At 47.4% G+C, this 26,037-nt stretch overlaps 1 protein-coding gene across 2 annotated transcripts in view; it reads right to left on the bottom strand.

The window, feature by feature from the left end:
• Nucleotides 1–26,037, bottom strand: part of REXO1 (RNA exonuclease 1 homolog) — a 268,509-nt gene that overhangs the window by 190,140 nt on the left and 52,332 nt on the right. For both annotated transcript variants that reach the window (XM_086947165.1, XM_086947166.1), the window contains exon 4: nt 2,447–2,702. In XM_086947165.1, coding sequence (XP_086803291.1) covers nt 2,447–2,702 — 256 coding nt within the window. The remainder of the gene's footprint in view (nt 1–2,446; nt 2,703–26,037) is intronic.

A 26,037-nucleotide genomic window follows, 5' to 3' on the forward strand; every position in this document is an offset into this window, starting at 1 on the left:
GTCCTACATTTTTTTACATAAGTGACCCAAAATACTAATTGACCAAATGTGGAAGGGAGGGAGCCAATGATGCTTCAACACATTTGGGGTTCCTAGTAGCATGATTTTAGTCAAGTCACTATTTAGCTGAGGACCGCTTTCCTGCATATAGTTCTAAATGTTTCCTAAGCAAGTATAATCGCTTAATTACTCATCTGATTAATCTGAATCAATCATAATCTGTCTGACATAACTACAGTAAACACATGGCTCACCAGCCCTCAATACACGTAAATCAGCAATCCAAGCAGTGGGGGGAATACTTTCAGACCACAACACAAGCAGAAAGCACTATAAAAAGTCAAACACTGTAAGCTGCAGCTCTGAAACGGTCTGCTCCCCTAACAAAGTCCCCATAATATTATATTACATACAGGCCTTTCATACTTCCAAGCTTTTGCATACCTACCAATGACTCTGCCACCAACTAGTATCCTCGCCAAGAGAGTCACCTTAGTGCTGCCATACTCTTAACCTTCAGGCTCTATCCTCTCTAAAAACATGGCAGTGCAAGAAACTCGCCAGTCTTCTCTTAGGAGCCCCTCCAACCCAGCTCCCTTTGTGGAGAATAGATTCCATTAAGACTATTAGTTCTCAGTGATCAACCTTGAATCTAATGGTTTCCTACAAGAGTAAATGTAGTCATGGCACTGACATTAGTGGCCATTAATGGCTGTAACTGCTACATCACACAGTGCACAGTTCCTTTAAAGCCCAGTGTATGGGGGTCACAGCTCCCAGCCATTTGGGCTCTATACAGGCTTCATGTACAGGATAGAACCTAAAGTTAGTTTCTTTGTACAGCGTCTCAATCACTCTAAAGGAAACCGTCTTTATGAAGAACCCAATCACTAGAGGGATACGCACAGCTTTTGAATCTACAACAACAAAACTAAAAGAAACACACATAAGGCTCGGAAAAAAAAACTGTAGCTCACTTTTGTTGGATTACAATGGGGACAATGGTTTTGGCTCATTCGATTTACTGTTTACATTAGGTAGGGCCTCTTTTTACATTACACAATTCCCTCTCAGCTACTGTGGGAAGAAATAGCTTGTCTATCGTCCATAGGATGGTACACCCCTCAACCCACCCCATACCACCTCGGAATTCCTGCAGTATGCAATCCCTCGTTTCACTGGGTCCCATTTCTACTTCCAGAAAATGCCTTCAGCAACTTAACACCAATTGTTTCAACTGAACCTGCTCCCCTCCCTCAAAAGTCATCACTCTGCAGAAGAGTGCCTCTAAAATTGGGCATTAACAACTACAATTGGGAAAGATAAAATAGTCCCTGCCACAGATTGCTTTGCAGTCTCACATCAGGGAATCTACAGATTATTTACAGTCTGTTTTTTTTATTTGGCTGTGTGTGGTTGGTCCTTTTTGCTACTTTTTTGAAAATCTTTGCTAAATAAGACGATTATTGTTTACCCTTGCAGAGGAGACAATCGACCCATTCGTGGTAGGCTAGAGGCCCTACCAATGAAACGAAATGTGAGCGGAGAGTGAAATCAGCATTAGCAAAAACAATAGATCTAGTGTTGTCTGCCAAGCTTTTGGATTTTTCATTATTTGTTTATCATTGTTTTTGTAAAGCTTTACTTTTGGGGAAGTTGTTGTTCCAAGCTAAAATAAAAAAAAATGAGGAGAAAGGAAAAAAATGTAAAAATAAAAATGTTTTATAGGTATGGTACACTGCATAATAGTCCCGACCACAGAGAGAAATACTTTGTGTCTGATGGTGTCCTTGTGAAAGGACAGAATGCTCTCTCTGTCAATGAAGTTAACCAATGGCTGAAGTGAGCTGAACTATCGGAATAAAATGTAAATGACCATAATAAACAAGTGGATAAAGAGGACTGGCTAAAATCCCCTATAACTATATAACATTTTGGCAAAAGGTCTTTGCTAAAACGAAACCTAAAAATGTGGATAATTAAAAAAACACTTGAATAATTTATCTCCACCAAAGACGTGGTTAGAGGAGTGGGGGCACAAAAAAACACAACCACTAGATGGCAGGACAGATCACAGCATTAGAATCCAGAAAAAAAGTCATGCTGCAAAAATGAAAGACTTCTAAAACAATGAAAGTGATTTGAAATGACGAACAGCTGTTTGCAGAGTTAAAACAATCAATACAAAACGGTTTTACAAACACTAGATCGACAGAACCCAAAATAAAAGTTTAAAGACGATGTCACACCTGCAAATCTGTCACATCTAGTGTGAAAATAACATAATTTGGCTCAGACAGTACCAAATCCTTCATGAAAAGATCGAGTTCATATACTTGATACTTAAGCCTCTGTTGGTGTCAGCTCTGGATGAATTAATATACCCCCATGCAATATCATAAAAATCTAGCATTACCAACACCTGCAGTTAAAACATTTTACATACCCTCCAAATGGTTTGATTTTGATGTGGATGCTGGTGTTCCAATTTGTCCATGAGCAATTCTCTTCTTCTCCCCAGAAAATGGCAGAGAGTTTTTTTTAACCACTGAGGTCACCTGCATCTCCTGCTGCTTGCTAGCCTTCTGATGGGCAACAAGCAGTGCCGCCTGCTGCTGAGCTTGCCGCATCCTCTGATAACAAACTTCTTGGGCAGTCGGGCGGCGATACGGTCGGATCACAGGTTTGCTAGGCGAGTCTGCCTATGTCAACAGGAAGAATAATCTGTCAACTTCATTACTGCTAATATTTTGCTACAGAAATGTAACTGACGTCATGCCAATGTGTTCCATTAACAAATGCTACTAAAGAAACAAAACAATTAATTGTATTGAGATGACTGGAGTGCCAAAAAGTTTCTCTCCACTGGTTAATCAAGTGGCAATTACCAGTGACAAGAGGTTTTGCAACCTGATTTTCAAGCTTTGCTTTATCCAGGCATGCAGAGAGCTCATTAATCGATTAAAATGTTGCTGACTTAATATAATGTATAATCAGAACTCCTCCCTACCCACCAGACGCCAACATAGTCTTACAAGTAGGCACAATCTTTGTTTCTTTTACAAACCACCATACAAGATCAACTACACATTCACAGCATTTCAGCTCATCAAGTCCAGAAGGTGCACTTGAATTTACAACAGGTATGAAGCAGCATAAATAGTAAATTATCCGAGATTAAGTCCTAAACCTTAGGCTCTCGCCTATTTGCACCTTCGGAGTAAAGTCCCATCTAGTAACAGCACCAGAAACAACTCCTCATAGCTATAAAAATCAAGAGATACAGTACTGGGTATAGATAATCGTTTCTCTCTACACCGAATAAACCCTTTAAGCATGCCCGGCATCATGGTGAAGTATCAAGATTTGATGCCTACATAATGCATTAGAAGTGCCAATGTAGCTGGCACTTGTGAAGTGGGACGAATAGGAAGTATTTTACCTTGATATGGTGGTCTTTGAATTATTATCTCCGACTCAAAGCCACTTTCTCTAATGAAAAGCTAGTAAAAAAAAGACAGATACCTGGTCTTGGCCAAGAAGGATCAACGTGTCCGACATCATGGTTGTGAAACACACTATACCTAAATAATGGAAAGGCTTCGGTAAAGAGCGCTGGAGCTAAAACCTTTCAAAAAAATTCAGTCAAAACAGGTGGGACAAGGAGGGATGTGTCCCAAGTATCACATATTACAGATAGAAGCGGTATAGCTCAGAGGCACTAAGGACTATCAGCTTTTATGGCCTTGCTTTATAAATATTAAAGTAAGTACAATTGATAAAGCCACTGCTTGTCTCCAAGGGATGGATCGCCAATTGACTTGAAGGCCGGTGAACTATATAGACCGGGCAATCCAAGAATGAAATAATTGCAACAGTAAACAGCATTCAATATTCTGCTGGGATTTAATGAGGAAATCAGTGATTATACCACGGACCGCTAAATTAGGATATCCTTCCATTTGAAGCCTTGCCATGATTTTTTTTTAGTCGGTTTCATTATATTTTTACATTTACACAAATCTCCAAGCATCCTCCAGTCAATTACACTTGCCGGAGAATAAACTGATTTTTGTGATTCTTCATATGCATCCCACAACACGGAGCAAACTCCTTGAATACATTAGTTATTTGCGTTAGCCAGGGATCAACATTTGCATTGGGAAATATTTTAGTATAATGCTCAGGAGGTTGGAGCAAAGACTAACTCAATTGTAGTATTGCACTCAGAAACTGCAATGTGCTTTACTTTCTTTCTTTGAAAAGTAGGACTGCTTTCCTATTACGTACAAATATCTAAAGCTGTACAAAAAATCAGCGCCTTCCGCCATTAGTACAACCATTCCTTAAGCACTTTTTGATGAATTCTAAATTTTAAAGAAGGGTCAGGGATTTGGGAATAAATATTGTTCATCATTTTTAAATTTGCAAATTTTGCAATTAAGTTTTGTAACAATTTTTAGGTAACAAGTAGAGACTTGCCTAGAAGGTTCACATTGCCAGTGCAATTGCAACTTGGGACAATGCCTTCCATGATATGAAATTTTACACACAAGAAGCCAAAGCATCAAAGGGCTCATACTACAGATGTACTTGTATAATGTTGAGTTCCTTGGGCCGATTCGCTAAAGCAAACTAACTCGGGGATTGCCTCCAGGGCAGTGTAAAATGTTTTCCAAGTCTATTAAAAAAAATAATGTTCTGGGGTGGTTTCTCCCTTACCTCAAGTTTGTGTGTACTAATACAAAAAAAAATATTTTGGGTCAGCCTTTCATCTCATACATCTATCTATTACTCTGGTGGTGGTTTCCCTGCAGTGATCTGGACATCAAGATCTTAAGAGGAGAGGCCTACTTGGGCGAAGGCAAGTTCTTAAGAAACCAGTTGCTCAAGCTGAGCGTTTGCAGCGACACATTAATATTTGCCTACCTTTGGGCATAAATTCATACCGAACAGCACGCTGACGAGGTAGATAAATATAGAGTGCAACAGCTACACAAATAGAGTGTCGTGCTGCTAGGACTGCTAGACAGAACACGGACGCAAAAAAATAGCCATGTTTTTAAGCTCTTGCAAATTCAGAGGCAGTTGGATCCTAATCGGAAGGTAGAAATGCAAGGTGTTTCAATATTTGAGAGCCAGATAGAAAACGGCTGTCCTCAAAATGGGAACGAAAAACTCAAAGGACTGTTGCCTGAGGGGTTTTAGCAGAGAGGAGCATGTCCCAAGTACTGTATTAGGCAAATCCAGACTGAACAAAACCCTGGTCTTCGTTTTACAAAGATCTATGAAAGATGTATGTTGTAGGAAGCTGGCTCTGTATATGCTATACCAAAGTAAGGTGGATCCCCAAAACGCTTACAGACATAAAAGTAGATAATGCCTTACTCTCTATTTGTGGTAGTGTGAGCGAGTAGTAAAGCTATATCAGAAGGTAGTGTTCAGCATTTATAGTACACACTCAAGCAAGAAATGATGTCACACACTCAAAGACTGAACTCCGATCCACTGTTTTGTATAAAAATAATTCTTATATTTCTTAGTTGTATTTTTATTTATAGAACCAAGCAGGACTTCGTACAGGTAAATATGCTGGTATTCTCCAAGACGGATTGTTAAAGACTAAGCTGGATCAATAAGGACTTTTCTTATAGGTCTGTTAAAATTAGCAAATTACTTTTGATTACTTTTCAGGATTACCGTTTCTACTCGGTGTGTTATGCCTAGATATCACACTGGGACATTTCCTGGATACAAAGTAAGTAAAACGGGGTCTCAAAACACAGTTTCTTAGATTTTCATACACTTTACAATTCCGCACATGAAACTTTTTCCACAGAAAAATAGTCAATGCAGTCCTGTGGGAGAAAATCAGGTTTTCGGTTTAAAGGTGAGTAATCTGTCTTGGGAGTTGAGTTTATGGGTTTAGAACCATGGTTCCCCCAGGGTCAAGGATGCACTCAAAGAGCAACCTAAGTGGGACTAGGGCAGCTGGGTGCAGAGCGATTTAGCCCAATGTTATCCAATGGGTGGTAGGGGGCCTCTGGTTGGTGGCTGCTCACAGGCACACCACTTGAAGGAGAGCAAAGCTCCTAGGGTTTAGCTTAGGGCAAGGGGGGTATCTAAGCAGCACACAAGGTGTACCCACACCAGCACAGGGGGGCCAAGTGCTGGATCGCCGTCGGGAGCCCTGTTGGTTTCAATGGGGCAGCTACAGTCAGAACAAACAGTGCAGGCTCGGGCAAAAAGATCTGCAACCACTGGTTGGAGAGGTAAGTTGGGATGTCGAGCTATGCCGGGTCACCATCAGTTGGGCCACCAAAATCGGTGGGGCATTGGTTGCAGGGGTGTCTTTTGGCATCAGGTTTTCGTTACCAGCTCTGGCCACAGTCGGGGGGATGCTCCAGATAGGGGCTGCAGGCATCGTCAGGACCCTTGAGGTAAGTCAGGAATCCACAGATCTCAGGTCAGTATCACTAGGGAGACATCCTTGTGGTGTTGGGCCAATGAACTCGGGTCATGGGCGTCGGGTGCAGAGTGGTGCAGACTCACGGATTTCGCCCGAGCCAGAGTTTGTTGATGAGCAAATCCGGTACTCAGGGATGGCATAGTCATGGTAGGGAAGGCAGTGCAGATCCTCCAGGTTCTGGGGAGCTGCTGGACACATCGAGGTTTTGCTGGAGGTCGGGACAGGTCCAGTAGAGCTAGGGACAAGTCAGTTGGTGCCCTCCTTCTTTCAGCACGGCTCTTCAGTCCTTTTCTTCTTGCTTGTCTGAGGCAAGGTTCGGCGTTGCCACTAAATACTAAATTTAGGGGCGTTTCAGGTAGGTACAGGTTAGGACGAATGGGTCCCTTCCTTGTAGTGATTACACACCCTATTATGCCACCTTCTAGTGGGAGTCGTGCATAAGCCTCACTCTGGTTGCCCCCACCCCCATTTTCAAGATGGTGGGGACAGTTGTGCTTCTCCTCGCCTCCCCCACCTGATGGGGTGGGTTTGGCAAAGGTGGGCACACCTCTCATCCTATCTTGGTTTTCCCGCCGATTCTCCTGCTCAAAGAGGGGGTCCGTTGCTGGGAGCAGCAAATGAGCGAAGACGCTTCATTTCACCCGCCGATCGCGCCACATTCATCATCCTTGAAGCTGCCTTCTAACCACTACGATGTACCAGATGTTACGTGGCTCAGCTTAAAATATCTCACAAAACCTAGCGGTGGCCTCACTACGAGTCAAGGATCTGCACTCCTTGCACTATCCTTCTTTCAGAAGACGCACGTGGCACAGGTTAAAATATCTGTGACATCTAGCGCCGGCTACATCACGAATCAAGGATCGGAATTCTTTTGCAATACTATCCTCCAGAAGATATTAGAAGATTTTAGCTCAACATATTACATGACTACCAGTGGCTGCCTTAACACTAATTTATGACTTAGACTCTCTGCAGCAACAACTCTATCAAGCAACGGGCCTGATACTCAAACTACGTAGAACATTATTACAACCGGGAGAATAGTCTATGCCCTTTCTCCTGGTCTACCTCCACTGATATGCACCCTGTCAGTTCAGTGCAATATGACGGTGACCTGATGAAGGCGATAACGCCGCAACGCGCGTAGTCTTTCTACCGCCATTGCCTCCATCAACTGTCTCGGTTCCTATTGTTCTGTGTTTTATGAACTGTCTTCCAAAGTATACAATTCTGAGAAATATACTAAAAATAGGAGAAAAAAATCGTTGACAAGTGAAGTTAATAATAAAGACTTTTATAAAGATACTCAATCTATGTGGAATCCATATCCTTTATGTATAACTAACTGCATATGGAATAATAGAACTATCCATAGGATGACCTGTTCTGAGTTCTTCTTGACAATTTTATGACCAAGTAAGCTATACAATTTTCCATATTGAGCAGCAAATGGCTGGGCCAGCTCACAAAGGTGGTTTGCCTTTGAAGCTGCCCCTTCGTGGACCATGCCCATCCTGGGGGAGGAGGTTTGGCAACTCTTCCCTGGTTGTGCTTGGTTTCAGGACCTGACAGCAGGAGGCTCTCGACCCAGGGGTCCAGAAACAAGTCTGGGGGTGGCAGCTGGCGAGCAGCAAGTCAGCCAGGACCATAGAGTTAGTGCGTTTTTTAGGGAGCGTCTCTAGGATGCACTCCGAGTGCATTTGGAATTAAATCCCACACCGGCATCAGTGTGGGTTTAATCCGCTGAGAAGTTTGATATCAAACTTCCCAGATTTCGGTAAAGCCATTATGGTGATGTAGAGTTTGTGATGGCAAATTCCTAGACCATATACTCTTTATGGCTTTACTGCACTTACGAGGTCTAAGAATGGACTTGGACACCGTCAGGGTACAGGGCTCATGCACCTGTACCCTCACCAGTGATATAGTGCACCCAGCTAGAAGGGTGGCTTACCTATGCCCTGGCATTGGGTTGTAGGCATGGCACACAGAGAGTGAGTGAGTATTTTTTTTTTAGGGACAGGGCCTCTAAGGGTGGCACAATATGTGCTTGGAGGCCTTTCCTGGTCACAGTGCCATTGGTACCCATGGTACCTTTTACAAGGGACTTGCATGTGGCCAGAAAGTTGCCAATTGGGTTTGCAACAGCGCAGTTTTAGGGAAGAACATAGGCCCTGGGTATCTGGTTGGCTGGAACCCAGGGCAAATTAGTCAAGGAGCATCAACAACAGGTAAAGAGGGGAGGGGGTGCGGGGGGGGCAACCATGCAAAAAGGGGCACTTTCCTACTTATGCTGCTTGACTTAACTCTGAAAAAAGAGCACAACGTCCATAACGCTAACGCAAACACAAGGAGATGATGGACGGAGCGCAAATCTTTGCAGACACTCACCCCCAGATCGAGGTTGAATCCATCATCATTCTTTAGCTCACTTTGTCACCCCAGTTCAGACCCAGCCATATGCAAATCAGTCTTGACCCTGTTCCTCATGGGAACAGTCCAGCCGCACTGCCAAGCCAGGCCTTCCCTGGACCAGATACAATCATCCTGGGACCGGTTTTGGGGTAACACCCCTCATCAGCCAGGCTAGCTTGGATCCAGTGGTAACGTGAGCAAGTCCCGTGCTCTCCATGCAGAGGCAAGCTAGCCTGGCTGATGTGGGGTGATACCCCAAAACTGGTCCTAGGATGCTGGTTTCCAGTCCATGGAGGACCTGGCCTGGCAGTTCAGCTGGACTGTTCCCATGGTGAACAGGGGTAAGACTGATTGGCATATGGCTGGATCCGAACCGGAATGGCATAGGGAGCAAAATAACTTTGGATTTAGACCCAGATTTCTGTACTGTGATGAATGTAGGACATTGTTCAGCATTCTGTCCATCAATTGTTCTTTTTGCACAACACCCATAACCACAGTTTCATGTTGAAGCCAAAGGAAAATTATGGTTGGGTCAGTGCCTCTATATATTTTGAAAGCTGGGTAAATACTACTTGTCTAAATATTTTACCTAGGAGACATCCATTGGATATAGGCCTGTTATCTGCTGAGTTGGATAGGTCCAAGTTCCTGCTTTTTGTGGAATGGTCTTATTTTAAAGTAGACCGCACTTAGACTGGAGAGGTTAATGAAAGGGCTGGGGGAAGCATAACAAGATCAGGGTGTTCTATGAAAAGAGGTTAATCTAGCATAACAGAGCAGAAAAAAAGTGAGTATGGTAGCAAGTCTACAGTATGGCAACTCATTAAAAATTAAAACCATTCTAGTTCCATATTACAGAGAGCTAGCAACCTGAGAGAAAAGGAGATGTGTATGTTTTCATATGATTCTATAACAAACGATATCAAGAAACACTATTAACAGAGACATTGTGCATTCACCTTTTTTTGCATAATTTCAATGCATACACTTGCGTGAGTAACACTGACTCACCTGGGGGCTCCCATCAACATTAGGGAAATAGTGCAAGCCATTACATCATTATATGGGAAACTCAGTGCCGCATGGTTTTAACCCCTTCGCTGCGGCGGCTATTCCGCCGCAGCGCTAAAGGGGCGGGGCGGCCGCGCGGCCGCCGCATGCTGGTGACAGAACCGCTCCGTCACCAGCTACAGTTGAGCTGTGCTGGTGACGGAGCGGTTCCGTCATGACCCGCCCCTGCTCTTTAGAAGGCCCGCGCAGGCGCGAAATCAGCGCCGCGCAGGCGCGGCGGCCGGGCCATGACGGAACCGCTCCGTCATCAGCACAGCTCAACTGTAGCTGATGACGGAGCGATTCCGTCATCAGCATGGAAGGGGTTAAAAAGTAATTCTATAAGAATTTCAACAAGCAATTGCAACGCAATAGGTCTCACATTGCTAATAGTTTGAGGTACTGGAGTTGCAAATAATAATGCAACTCCAATAGCTCATACTTTCAATAATTTGAGGCCTAGTGCATTGCAAATGCTTGTGTAGTGAGCCAGGTACCAGAATTGTATGTCTCAGTGCAGTACCACAAGATGCTCCTAGTGAACAAGGCACTAGACCTGCATGTCTCGGTGCAGTACCGCAAGCTGCTCGTAGAGGTCCCTAGTGAGCAAGGCACCAGCACTGCAAGCTGGTCCTAGAGGTCCCTAGTGAGCAAGGAGCCAGCACTACATGTCTATAAAGTTGGAGTTATTGGCATTATAAATGGCAATGATTGTTTTACCTAGCCATGCAGAAGGATTCAGCGACATACATGGCTAAAAGGGGACCGCTTGTGGTCACATATGGTACTGCCTCCCTGCAGAAAATATAGTAAATCCACCCTACCCATAAAGCATTGCATGCAAGACAGTACTAAGAGGACATTCAAATAGCTATGTCCATATATATAATTAGTAGCTTAGAAATTTGACAAACTAATTATTACATTAATTTCGGATAAGGTTGTACTCTGTGTGGAGATGAGGAAAAGAAATGTATAGACAGTCTCATATAGATGTGAGATGTTCTAGTGAGTGAAGTAACCACTGCCAGCCTAGCTTAGGACCAAGTGTGTGTCTTGCCTGAAGACTTAAGAAAATAGTACCTTGAAGGCTGTAATTTAAACATAGGGAGTAACAACAAACCAGCATACAAAAGGCTACAGCTCGGCCAGAACACCGCAGCTCGTACGCCGTTTGCCCTCCCCAAACATTGCCTAGTCACCGGCCTTCTGCACTGACTGCACTGGCTGCCCATAGAGCAGAGAATCTAATTCAAGGCCCTTTGCATCATTCACAAGATTCACTCTAGCACTGACCAGGCGATCTTTAGCGATCTTTGCCTCCCTTACATCCCGATGAGTGCTCTACGCTCAGCTGATCTCCATGTGGCGCGGGTCTCCCGGTTTCGTAGAGCCTGAGGGCGCTCATTTAAGGTGATCGCGCCAGCCCATTGGATTTCTTTGCCTCTCTCCACCAGAAGTACCTCCAACAACCTAGACTTCAGAAGAGAGGCGAAGACCTGACTCTTTCGCTGGCCGTTCCTCCCCTACATTCACCCACCTCACCTTGCTGTCAGCACAGGGACGTCCCATTGCCAGGGAAGCCATGCGCTTTACAAATATAACATAACATACGTAACAGGGGGGTGTCCTCATGGGAGGTTACAAGAAGAATCTGAAAGAAACAGGTTAGTATTAGATTCCTTACCTTAGAATATCCCCAGGCGTCAGACTGGATCCGGACACTTTTGCGTAGCAGTACCCTTGCGCTTGGGTAGGTGTCGTCTGCTGCTACGTGTCCGTCGTCCGCGTCGGGATGACATCGCCGGAGTACTTAGACGCCGCCATCGTGCTCTGACGTCAGTTCTTTATTCTGCGTCAGCAAGCGCCGATCCGGAAAAAGTGGTACCCTTTAGTAATTTTTTGACTAAACTTTTTCAATCCTTTTGATCTGTTTTTCGAGTCGAACGACTCAGACGGTGCCGGTAGGGATGCCCGGGTTCAAACCCTGTGTCGACTGCAACCAACTGATGTCAGTTACCGACCCCCATCGCCGGTGCCTGCATTGCCAGGGGAACACCACGATGACAAGTCGTGCCCCGACTGCCGGGCCTTGACATCAAAGGCTAGGCGGGAGCGGTCCCGCAAGCGCCTCGAATTCCGGCAGTTGGCCCCGCTCCGTTAGAGGTCCCGGTCCAGAAGGAGGTCGAGGGACCAGTCACGGGACCAGAGTCATCATAGCTCCGGGAGTCGACACCACTCCTCGGGCTCCAAGTCCTCAGGCAATAGGCACAAGAAGTCGAAGAGGCGACATCGCTTTTCTGACTCCCCCCAGACACTCATGCGACGCGGTCAGGGTTTCGGGCGACTCCGCCGCAGCCTGCTCCATACCCGCCGGTCCCTGGGCAGAACGCAACGCCGGAGATCGACACCTTCCTACCGGCCATGAGGTTGCTCACTCCTCCGCCTGGTTCCGCGGCGCCTTCGGGCCAAGCGGCCCCGACTGGGAGCCCAAGCGGGCAGGGTGCTTCGGCCCCTGCGCCGACGGTCCCGATGCCGCAGGGCCCCGCTGGATCCGGTTCCGGGTCGTCGCCGGTCGACGTTACGACCTCGCCGTCGCCGGACCCTAGGGTGTCGCCCCAGGACGTCGTTGTCCCCGGTCCTCCCCTCGATCCGTGTCCGGTGCCGGAGCGGCGCCGCTCGACGCCGCATTCGACGCCGATGGGAGCTTTTACTTCTATGACCCAGCCCCATCCTTTGATCCAGAGTGTCAGGAGATGGGTGGCGAAGCGGATTGGGAGGGGTCTGAGGATCCTCCGCCACGTGAGTGCCAGTCTTATCAGGACTGGGCAGGTGAGCTAGGGGAAGCCAGTGGTCTGGACACTTCGCCAGACACTGGTTTTGTCTCCCCTCCTACCGTGGCTATGGAGGACGGGGCTGCCTATAGTGTGGTTGACGCTGCCTTGGCTCTTGAGCTCCCCGTCCCGGCCTTGAGGACTAACCTCCTCACTGAGGTCCGTAAATCGCAGGCAAGCTCTTCGGAACCTCTGTTGCCGTTTAATGAGGCCTTGTCTGACGTTCCAAACAATCAATTGGGGAAGTGTAGAGGAGATGATAGAATCACCCTCCTGAACTAGACTTGTAAACAATAGGATTCTATCAATGTGAGTGGTGACTAATTTGATTTGATTTTGTATATTCTCTAAACTCGTGGATACACTGCAATTTGAAAATCAGGCCTCTCTGCGAGTGGCAGAATGAGGGCACTGTGTGTTTTTAAAATACCCCTCACACACTATGAATCCTATAGTGTCATTCTCCCATCATTGGGGTCTTCCCGTCCCTCTACGGGGCGGGGCATGCTTCGAGCTACGAGTGACGCGGGAGCACTTATTTTTTTTACAATAGGCTATGTGATGTGATGAGGATAGTGATATGTGTTAGGGAGTGTAGGGACCTATTTATGTGAATGGTAGTGTAAAAAAAGGGTAAAAATTCCCTGGCTAGTCGAAAAATTTACTTTAATGGCTTCGCAAGCTGGGAACATTAAAAAGGGGGTTAGTAAGTAGAATTACAAGTGTGGTCTACTTTGTCGACATGACCTGTTTCATAGGCAGACCCCCTCCTGCCTACTTATCAGGACCTCTGTTGATCCCTACAAAAAACTCAATTCTAAACTAAATGTTAAATGCCTATGGTCCTAAAACTTAACAGCAAAAATCGGCTGCTAGGTTTAGCCTCGGGCCTGAGTAGGCCCTTAGTGAGGCATTATCATGAAAAATGACCTAATATGGTCTATTTGAAGCGTGGTGATAGGGCCTCATGAGCCTGCGTCTTAGGGTGATTAGTTGACTGGTTAGTGACCGCATGCCCAATCTGGCTTTATTCCATACCCTTCAGCAGCTCTGTGGATGTGGTGGGGTAGTGGACCCTATGCCAGGAGGCTCTGCGCCTCTGGCAGTGGCTGGAACATCAGGGCGTGACCCTGGTGGTTCAACACCTGGCAGGTTCCCTCGCTCGCTCGGAGACGCTTTTCGTCGCGAATGGCGCTGCGGTCTGTTGTACGCCTTTCTGCCTATACCACTTCTGCCCAGAGTCCTGAAGATCAGGCACGACCGGGCCAAGTCATCCTTGTGGCTCTGGACTGGGCACGAAGATACTGGTATCCCGAGCTACTCAGCATGTCTGTCGATCCCCCGATTCGTCTGCCACTTCAGAAGGACCTTCTGTCGCAGCAGCAGGGGACGGTCCTCCACCCGAACCTGTCCAGTCTCCACTTAGATGCATGGAGATTGAGCAGCGGCAGTTGAGGCCATTTGACTTGACTCCTGAAGTCTGTAATGTGAATCTGGCAGCCAGGCGTCCCTCCACAAAATCGGTATACGCATGCAGGTGGAACAAATTTGTGGCATGGTGCACAGCAAGGGCTGTGAATCCCCTTTCTGCCTCTCTTTCCGAGGTTCTCCTCTTTCTTCCTACTCTTGCCCAGTAGGGCTCTGCTCTGGACACTCTGATGGGCTACCTCTCTGCCATTTCCACCTTTTTAAGGCTCCCTGATCAGCCCTCTTTGTTCAAGTCCCCAGTTGTAATCACTCATATGTTCCCTCCTGTTCCTTTCATGATGCCTCAGTGGGACTTGAACCTTGTTCTGACATATCTGATGTGCGCTCCCTTCGAGCCACTTCATAACTGTCCTCTTTGTCTCCTTACTCTGAAGACTGCATTCCTGGTTGCCATCAACTCTGCCAGGAGAGTGAGTGAGCTCCAGGCTCTTTCCTCTAAACCTCCTTTCCTTTCTGTCCACCTGTACAAAGTTGTGTTTCGGACGGGACCCTCTTTCCTGCCCAAGGTAGTCACAGCCTTCCACATCGGGCAGTCCATCACCTTGCCCACCTTCTTTCCGCCCCCCCATCCCTCAAAAGAGGAAGAGAGGCTCCACCGTCTGGACCCAAAACGTGCGCTATCATTCTATCTGGATCGCACACGCCAGTTCTGGGTGGATGACCAACTCTTTGTTGGTTACGTGGGCGCTAAGAAGGGTCGGGCGGTGCAGAAGCGGACCATCTCTCAGTGGGTCGTGTTGTGCATCAAGGTATGCTACTCTTTGGCTAAAAAGGAACCGCCTGTTGGGCTGAGGGCCCACTCCACTCGAGCCACGGCGACTACTACTGCCCTGGGCTGAGGAGTCCCCTTCCCGGACATTTGTAAGGCAGCTACGTGGGCTTCGCTACACACGTTCGCAAGACACTACTGCCTGGACAGCCTAGTCCGGAGAGATGGCTTCTTTGGCCGTTCCGTTCTCCAGGACTTTCTGGTGTGATCATTGGTTCGCAGACCCACCACCGGGGTTGGTATTGCTGGGATATCTATTCTAAGGTAAGCAATCTAATACTAACCTATTTCTTTCAGATGCACAAGTTACTTACCTTCGGTAACGATATATTTGTAAGAAACAGTAGTTAGTATTAGCTTCCTTACAGCCCCACCCATCCTCCTCGTTCTGCGAACCGATATCTAGGGTTCAGGTCCTCCTTTTTCAGGGCCCTGGTTTCATGGGACCAGTAAAGCTGTGTATAAGAACTGACATCAGCGCATGAGGGCGGCGAAGTACTCTGGCGACGTCAATCCGGCGCCAACGACGGACACGGAGGCGCAGACGACACCTACCGACGCGCAAGGGAACTGCTACGCAAAGGTTTCCGGATCCAGACGGACGCCTGGGAATATTCTAAGGTAAGTAATCTAATACTAACTACTGTTTCTTACAGATATATTGTTACCGAAGGTAAGTAACTTGTTCGACAAGGTGGTACTAAGGAGGGACTACTAAGCCTATTGACCAATGAAAAGGAACAATTGACAAAGAACAGGGACAAAAGCCAATTAAAAAGATGGGCGGAAAGTGGGCGGAGCTTTATGCCCATATTCTGAATACTGCCACGCAAACAAATGATGGATGGAATGCTGAATAAATCATACATTCACCCCCCAGTGAAGAGATTTGGGTTAAATCCATCTTTCGTGAGCAAAAAAACGATAGGCCCAGATCTCTGTACTGGGGTGAATGTATGACATTGTTCTGCATTCTGTCCATCAATTGTTCCTTTCTTCTTTTTGCACATATCCTGAATACAGCATGTCTCGAAAAGACAACACAAGCGCTGCCTAGGCGAGACCTTAAAATGATCCGATACCTTTCTTACTGAATCAGTTTCAACAAATGTACCATGTTGGTGTCCAGGAACCTTTCAGAAAGAGGACCTGGGTAATTATCTTAAACCTGAATCAATACATGCAACGTGGTCTCTACATTCCCAAAACAAATAAACACAGACTACAAAAAATAAGTGAATTGTTTCTGTTGGATATAAACAGTAGTAGGAAAAGGCAAGACTGGGTTCATTCTGGAAAGAACTCCATTGGCACAACTCATTTTACCCCTAGAAAAAAAGATCCTATCTGTAGTAAGGAAAATGTGCCTACTTACCTTGTTAGAGGCCAAAAAGGCATGAGGAGGCGAGCTGAATTTCATTCGGCCTTGCGTTAACTGCAGTAGTCTAAACTATAGATGCTCATTGGTTACGTTAGTCAAAAATTGGAAAGGCTGGTGGTCAGATAACTATTTGCAATGGTTAAACACTTCATTTGGTGTTCTAATCACAGGGAAATGCCATGTCGTCTTGTGAAAAGAGTGAAAAGTATTTTGAAACCACCATGTAGTCAGAGTTTCCACATTCCAAGATTTGCATTTTAAACCTTCCAACTATGCAACACAAAGTACAGCAATTCATTTTTGAGCTTGCATAAAATGCACCTCTAGTTTGCCATAAGATGGCAATATTTCCAACATCAAGATTCTATTACTTTAACTTCCAAACAGGCTAGGATTTAAAAAAAAAAAAAAAAAAAGTTTATTCTCAAAATGTGTTTATGTGCAAATGTTAGCTTTGGTGACCACTAAACGACTAATAAAGGAAGATACAGACATAATAACTAAAGGCAAGGTGTGATTTACATTGTAGAAGGGAACATGGTAAGTTTTGTCATGTCTTAAAGTTACTATCTGATAAAGACATCTAACCACAGATTCCTTAACTTTGAATTCTCTACAGGAGCCAGCCTGGATCCAGAAAATGTTCAGCAGCACCTCCGTGCGCCGGGGACAGCATCGTATGGCTCCGCAATAACGTTGCCTCAGAACAGGATGTCAGTGGAGCCATACAAGTCCCCTCCGGCATGCGGACGTCCGTTTCTTCTTTTCCGCGCTGTAACGCGGGGAAGGGGTTCCTAAGGTCTTTTTTACAGTCCTACTTCGGCACCTGGTGTTGGTGGAACAGTGTGCCTTGTCTGAAGTCGAAAGGATTTAAACCTTTCGACAGATGTCTGTGAAGGACCTACATACAACTTATATGTGGTGTTTAGGTGAACACCACGACGCAGAGAATTGTGGTTCCTGCCAGAAGTTGAATCCGAAATTGTTGGAGGAGCGGCATTTAAAATTGATGGTGGCGCATGTTTCGTGATCCTCAGAGGTTTCCCAGTCTCGGAATTCATTGTCTCAGGAAGAGCATGTGTGTGTGGTGGGGGGTGAGTCTATCTAGAAGCCGATCTAGAGGACGTCATCCTCCGGGGAGGTCGAAAGGCAAGAGACAGTTGAAATCGCATCCTCCGACTTAAACGTGGGGCGACTACGTCTCCCAGGGCTCCTCCCGCTCGAAGGTTGAGGAAGCCGTACGAGACACCGCACAACGTCTCCATGTGTTTCCGAGAGCCGGGGCATTGATGCCTCAGATGAGGGAATATTATGATTCCTTACATCTCATCTTTGGAACCCCATCTCCCTCTGGAGCACTTCAAGGCTCCGAGGAGTGAGTGGGACACCATCGGAGGATTTTTCCTTGGTGATGGTGGGGTCATCGGAGTTGATGGATCGGCGTCGGCCGACGTCAGATGACATCACTTTGGTGCAGGCTCACAGCCCTTCAGGGTCTTTGCCATTGACGCCATTCATTAACCAACTGACTCAGACATTGATGTCGGCGGCGCCAGTCGAAGATGCCTCTCATCCCCTTGTCGACGTTGAGATGTCGCCGCTTCGGCGTCGTACGACATCGGGGTTGGAGTCGCCTTAGCAGCCTGAAGGGGGTGTACAGTTTGTAGCTCCTCTTCATGAAGAGGCGTCAAGAGGTCCACCCGGGGCATGATTTTTTTCAGCTCATTTCAGATATAATTGTCTTTCAAGTGGAAGAGAGCTGGCTTACAGCTCTTGGTAAAGCCAGCTGACTAGACTTCACCAGCATCAGTTACTCACTCCCCCTAGTCTTGCCACAGAGGCAAGTTCCTCCTTTGCAGACATGCTGATGAAAATGGCTGCAGTTTTAGATTTATCACTGCCCACAGTGTAGAGGTCTGCAGATTCTTTGTTTGAGGTCCTTTACAAACGGGAGAAGAACATGTCCTTCCATATAGTGAGGCCCTATTTGATATCTTATTAGGTGCCTGGGCTAAGCCCGAGTCAGGGCTCCCAGTGGACCTTGGTTGCCTGGCCATTGAGGATGAGCTTTCTGCTCAAGAAGCTATTAAAAGAGGCTACTTCCTGTTTGGAAGCAGATCCGTTACATGCTTCTTGGAAGCAGTTAAGTGTGCAAGTTGCATGGCTTTCAGAATATGGTTATGCCAGCTGTAGGCTGGTGTAAAGTGACTCTTTGGTCTCCTCTTAAGAGTATCGATGCTTGAAGGGGGCGTGGCTTGGAGGCCAATGGTAGAAGACGCGTGAGCGGGGAGTTCCGCCAAAGGCCCGCAATAAAACGGCATTAAATCCCCCATCGCCGCCCAACAATGGATAAGGCGGCGTGGCTCCGGTCTAAAAACTGAAGAGATCGCAGAGCTTTGAGGGTGTTTTCTCCAGCTCCGGACCGAGCTGAGCGACGCGAGCAAAATGGCAAAGCGGAGAGCGATGACCCGGAGCCGGGGCTGCTGCTCACTTGTGTAAACACGGCAGGCACAGCGAACAAAACACAGAAGCGGCGGGGAGCACTCATTTTCACCCCCCCCCTACCTGAGAACTATACAGGGAGGCAATCGGGGCGGGGAACCCATGCAACAGTAATTAGCGTCCGGAGACACAGACGTGAGAGGAGCGCGGCTGGAGCAGCCGTGGGTACTGAAGTCCGGCGGCAGCTGCGGACCGCGGGAGACGCTGGTGCGGGTTGCTGATCTCCTTCACTGGTGCTGAAGGAAGCGAGGGAGAAAACGACTAGAACGGCGGAGGGCCCCCGTCCCTACCCCGCAGCAGTCCCGGGAGCAGCGAAGAGGAGCAGATTGAAGGGACGACTTGAGTGGCGCTGCCTGGAGACGCCGGGCGGCTGGAAACGCCGAGAGTGAAGAAGAAGCGGCGGCCATTGCGGACCACGGGAGAGACGCTGACGGGGGCTGCCGCTTTCCTCCATTGAAGCAGTGAGCACAGGGAAGAGGACACCTGAAGTGGCGTGGAGCCCCCGCCCTCACCCCTCATGACCTGGGAGCAGTGGAGAGGGGTAGATCGGGTGGTCGGCACAAGTTGCATAGACCTGCACCTGGAAGTTGCTGGCAGGGGAGAAATGCAGCAGAAAAGAGTAGGAGGGCGGGAACCGCAGCGGCCGCCGGGGGCCAATTGTCAGATCCGCGAAATGGATTTCGCAGACCTGATGATTCTCGCATTCAGCCAAACACTACCTCCCACTCAGATCGAATACCGGCGCTCCTTGATTTCAGGAGGACCCCACCTGGGCCTCGAAGAGCTGCCGGATTTACTCGGCCCATTGAACCCCCCACCGCCCCACGGCCAACCCGTATCCTCTATCGTCCTTCATTTCAGCTAACTGCTCCAGCTTTAACTCCGGTACCGCCTATAAGGACCTTCCTATTCGAGAATCTCCCTACTCCTCCTGACGTGCCACAAAGTTAATTGCCATACAGAAAATGGGGTGGTGATGAACAGAGTGTCTGAATTGAGCAGACCACTCTTACCCAGTCCAAAGATCAGGGCTTGATCCATCACCGTTATTTATCTCACTGCCCCATCCCAGCTCAGAACCTGGCTATATGCAAATTAGTCTGTCCCTGGCCCAGTGTATCATGGGAACAGGGCAGACCAAACTACCAAGCCAATTCTTCACCAGAAAGGAGACAAGCTACCGGGGACCGGTTTCTGGCATTTCAGCCTCTTCGGCCCGGCTTGCTTGAATCCTGATGGAGCAGTGAGAAAGGGACTCATGTCTGAGTATACCCTGCCACACCTATAGTGGCCAAAAACGATACAGAAAATGGGGTGGTGATGAACAGAGTGTCTGAATTGAGCAGACCACTCTTACCCAGTCCAAAGATCAGGGCTTGATCCATCACCGTTATTTATCTCACTGCCCCATCCCAGCTCAGAACCTGGCTATATGCAAATTAGTCTGTCCCTGGCCCAGTGTATCATGGGAACAGGGCAGACCAAACTACCAAGCCAATTCTTCACCAGAAAGGAGACAAGCTACCGGTTAATTGCCAGCGTATCTCCTGAGCTAGCCACCCTTGCCCTTCCCCGGTGCTCTGATTTGCTTTCCTGCTGCCTGTAGATTTGCGCGCCTTCCTATTGACTTTCCAGATACCCCCACCGGAGTCTCTTTACTGGCACGTGCCCTGATGAAGGGGAGGCCGCACACCGAAACGTACGTCGGCACTACGAACCTTATATGGAGAAACCTATGTGAACCGCAGTTTCTCCCTACATCCCCATTGTTACTACATGTGGAGAAAGATATTCCATATTGTCTACCCTTATTTTTACTTGGTGACAATATTTATTATATTGATAAATTCTGTTTAGTCAGAATTTTGATTCATTAATGATAGGATACAACATTTTACCTGTTTGGAATATTTCAATTTATATTTTCCACACTGTACCTTAACTCATAGGTTTTCGCCCCTCTATGATTAGTTTTAGAATTTTAGTTCCCTTGAATGAATGGATCTTTGTAGTTTTTGGACGCATGTGAATGAATGAGTGAGAGTGTAAGCTTTTGTGTGAATGTTTTATTTTCGTGTGGGGGATCATTACAGTTTTTTGGGTTTTGTCATTTAATAGTTTGCAAATGCATTAATTGTTTTTCCATGAATTTTGATTAGAACGAACCCATGTATCCACAACTCTGTTACATTGTTGACCTTCTTTCTCCTGGGAGGGAGACCTACATATCAAGTGACTTTATAAGCACTTATTGATTTAATACAGGTGGAGCTCTTTTGTTTTATTGTACGGATTAGGGGATGTGGCAGAGCACTTGCGGATAGAACAAACTAGGGCTGCGCTTCATGGGGCGCTGCAGGTGGGGGCCTTCGAGTTAAACGGATGCTGCGGATGACATAGGGTGGAAGTGCCCGTGTACGCATCGGAGTTGAACTAGGGCGCCAAACGCACTGGAAGATAACAAGGTTGCCTCTCCTCAATAAGGAGCACTAAGTTGTGGTGCCCGACCATTGCCGACCCAGGGGGTCTGGGATAGCTCCCGCAAGTGGTGAGAACTGCGCCGATGAGTGGCCCAATGGGGAGAGTGAAGGGGAAGAAAGACGGTGCGCAGCAGCTCCCGGATAGCGAGCCTCCCGGCGCGCCAGAATCCAATGGGCAGGGGACATACCAGGACCCCACCATGAACCAACAATTCGATAAAATCCTGACGGCAATAGCGGACTCTCGTGCTGCATTTCAACAAGATGTAGCACATGTAGCAACGGGACTGGGACTCCTGCGTGTAGATCACTCTAAACTAGTAGACCGAGTAAAACTGGTGGAAGGAGCGCTCCAAGGTGTGGAACCGGCGCAGAAAGCATTGAAAACCACAGTGACAGACGCCTTGGAACATATTGCGGCGTTAGAAAGGCGAGCTGAAGATGCGGAAGGTAGAAACCAGAGGAAAAACATCCGTATAGTAGGTCTGCCCAAAAAAAATAATAAATTTTAAAAAAGAATCGAAGGGACGGATATGGTGCAATATTTAGAGAACTGGCTGAAAACAGTAGTGGCACCAGAGGGACTTTCATCCTTTTATACCTTGGCGCGAGCTTACAGAGGACAGGCTAGACCACCGCCGCAGGAGCGACCCCCGAGACCAGTAATGGCCCGTCTGTTGAAATTCCAAGACAGGGATTCGCTGCTCCAGAGGGCGCGCACCGACGGCCCCTATCAGGTGGGGAATAGTGAGGTCATCCTATTCCCAGACTATACTTTTGAGGTTCGACGTCGCTCATTCTTTTTGTCCATTAAAAGAGAATTAAGAGAAGAAGGTCTTCAGTATTCATATTTGTTTCCCGCCAAATTAAGAGTGATAATGGATGACTCGACCAGTTTGACACTCCAGAAGATGCATGGACCTGGCTAGATTCATATAGGGCTGGGAAGGATGGTCCAGGACAAAGAACGCAGAGCGCCTTGGTAGGGCTACCACAGCGTAAATCGCAAAGATTGCAGCAGAGACGGCGGAGATTGCGAAAGCCCACCACATCACAGAGACAGAGCAGCAAGAAGTACTGGAGGTACTATTGGCCCTCTCCGGAGATCAACAGTTGCACTGCTGTGAGGGCACGGACTCAGAGAAGGACAAGGAACACTGACACTGAGGCCTCAGAAGTGGACAGCGTAAAATTGCCCCCGATCACGTCAGCGACAGCAGATGGGATACTGCACGAATGAAGGTCGTATTATGGGGGACTGGTAAGGAATCAATGGTAAGGCTGGGAGGGACTGCGGACACTGCTGAAATGGCCAAACACCGAGCTTAGAAGATGCGGGTACTGGGAGGAGGGAAAGGGGGAGACACTACCGCTTCCAAAAAGATGCAATTTATTTGAACTATTGAGCTGCTAGCTGGATTTGGCTATAATTCAAATAAATGTCGGGGGAGGGGGCGTGGACTGATGCATGATATAGCTAATCACGGGTCTGCAGGGCGGGATTATTCCAAATATTAGCGGCGGCCCATTGGCACTGAGCTCTCCTCGTGGCCCATAAGGCATACCCTCAGTAACTACTGAAGGGACTAGTTGTGTGTTAATTGTTGTAGGGGTTTGGATGGGGACTAGCTGGTTAGTTCTAGGTCCTGTTCTTGAAGACGGTGGGTTGTTCGAATGGGATGAAGAAGTTGGGACATGGGGCTCACCGGGGTGTAAGTTGGAGAGCAAACTGAAATGTGGATGCTATATGGCAGGACAGGGGACGTTACCTAATTTACGATGCATTACCTGGAATGTAAGGGGGCTTCACACTATGACGCGGTGACATAAGATCCATTCATATTTGGTTATAAGGGGCATACACATAGTTTTACTTCAGGAAACGCACCTCACTAAAGCAGAGGGATTAGCGTTGCAACGACGATGGAGGGGACAGGTGTTTAGCACTGCATACTCTGCATTTGCAAGGGGGGCCCTGATATGGATTAGAGCTGGGGTTCCGTTCCAGGTAACAAGACAAACAGTAGATCCTGACGGCAGGTCTGTAGCCATAGAAGGGAGACTCCAGGGTAGGGACATAGCACTTTGTAGCATTTATGCACCAAATATTAACTAAGCACGCTTTCTTGAGCGGCTAACCGGCACACCACCTTACTGGTTCCGTAGTGCTGGGAAGAGATTTCAACTCCATAGCGGAAGTATCAAAGGATAGATCGCACCCCCCGCTGGCGGACTCCCCTGTACATAGGCTAGCTAAAAGTAGACTGGAATGGCAGAATAGGTGGAACTTGGTGGATGTATGGCACACACATCACCCATATGACAGACTATTCATATTTCTCGGCAATGAATGATCTACATGTTCGATTAGATGCAGTTCTGTGCTCCGCAGGAATAGTGCCCTCCATAGTGCACACGGAATACCTTGCCAGATCACTCTCCGATCACAACCCGTTATTTACTATGCATTGGACGGTGGCGATGTCCGCCATACCCATATGGCGACTGAGACCCGAAACCTTAGATGATCCGCTGTTCCAAGGGGAAATAGCTGAGGGAATAACACATTATTTTACCGAGAATGCTGGCACGGCCTCGACAAGAGCGACGGAATGGGACGCACTTAAAGTGGTGATTCAGGGGATCTGTATTAGCAAACATGTTGGTGTGAGGAAGGTACTCTTACAAGATGTAGATCGAGCCGAAAGTGGGCTGCGGAGGGCGGAATTGGACAGGCCTGACCACCCTGAAAAGCAGGAAGAGGTAAAAGCAACTTAAAACTTGGATATTTGACAAGTAATTCCCCACCCTTCCTCAAGCGCCTTGAGACCCTCTGGGTATGTAGCGCGCTATATAAATCAACTTGACTTGAAGGAAGGGGTAGCAGTGGAAGTAGAGAGATTGCGTGGTTTTGATTATAAAACCTATATCACGAAAGTACATGCTGAAGGAGATAAAGCGGGGACATTGCTTTCATGATTGGCCAACCCATTAAAGCAGGGCTCACCCATACTGGCTTTGGAGGATAGGGACGGAGAGGTAGTATTCCCCCAAAGCGAGATTGTAAATAGATTCTTACAGCATTATGAAGCTTTGTATAGGGGCTCGCTCATAGCAGGGGAGGCAGATAGCGACTCCTACCTGGATGGGGTGTTACTCCCAGCACTAGAAGAAGAACAGGCGAAATGTTTAGGTAGTGACATAACGCTGGAGGAAGTCAGGAGTGCTATTAAGCACATGGCCCGCAACAAAACGCCAGGGGTAGATGGGTTGCCAATAGAGTTTTACTGGAAATATGGGGACCTGCTGGCCCCCAGGCTGTTGGAAGTATATAAAGAGGCGAAGGAAGTAGGTCGTCTTCCTAGCTCCATGAGGGAAGTATTAGTAATCCCACTGTTGAAGCCCGACCGAGTAGGAACAGAAACGGCCTTGTATCAGCCACTGTCGATGCTGACAAATGATTATAAGATTCTGAGTAGAATTTTGGCGACTCACCTCTTGCAGCACATGACTGCACTAATTCATGAGGATCAAGCAGGATTTATCCCAACAAGAAATACGGCATCCAACGTGCGGCGATTGCTGAGAATATTAGAAGAAGATCAACCTGAGGCACGGCAACCTATGGTGCTCTCAGTGGACAGAGAAAGCATTCGATAGTCTGGAGTGGCTATACCTCTATAAGACCCTGGGAAGTTTTGGAGTAGGAGAGGACTTTGTGGCCTGGAAGAAGGTGCTTTATGCATCTACAGTAGCCAGAGTAAGGGTGGTAACATTGATCTCGACCCAATACCCAGTAGCCCGAGGTACAAGACAGGGATGTTCGCTCTCCCCTTTGTTGTTTGACCTGACCATAGAACCATTAGCAGCACGAGCCAGGATGGGAGAGGAATATAAAGGCCTGATGTACAGAGGTGATAGGCAGTATATTTCGCTATATGCCGACGACTTGCCGATGTATCTGGAAGACGCAGGGGGGGCACTAGGGGGGGGCACTAGCGGGAGCTGCGAGATTGCTATTGAAATTCGGAGACATTTCTGGATAGCGTGTGAATTGGGCCAAGACATGCCTATATCCGATGAAGCCAGGAGAGTCACTACCTGAGCTGACTCATGAAGTACGATGGGAGCCGACATGTCTGACATACCTGGGGGTCCATGTTTACCACAGTGCTACTGACATGCTAGAAGGGAACGTAGGGAGGTGTGAGAGCACTGAAGGGGAGCATGGCCTTTTGGGCAACACTCCCATTGTCTGTGACAGGTCGTATAGCCTCTCTTGAAAATGGTGGCATTACCTGGGCTACTATATTTTTTTAGAACACTGCCTGTTTGGATACCAACTTCAACATTTAAAACATTGAAATCCTTGATAGTGGGGTTTTTATGGAGAGCTGGAAGACTGAGAGTGGCCCAGGCAACGCTGATACGACCAAAGGCAGAGGGAGGGCTGGCAGTCCCGAATTTTGAATTGTACTATCTAGCAGCCCAACTAAAGATATTGACGCAAGCAGTACCAAGGGAATTTAGGAGCCCTGAACACCTGAGAGGAAAGGGGCTACCACGCCATGTCATATCCTTTATAGTTATGCAACAAAAACTAAACCTCAAAGAACTCTCTATACAAGAAAAAACATTGAGAT

This window comes from Lissotriton vulgaris, chromosome 12 (genome assembly GCF_964263255.1).
Source record: "Lissotriton vulgaris chromosome 12, aLisVul1.2, whole genome shotgun sequence".
Lineage (NCBI taxonomy): Eukaryota > Metazoa > Chordata > Amphibia > Caudata > Salamandridae > Lissotriton > Lissotriton vulgaris.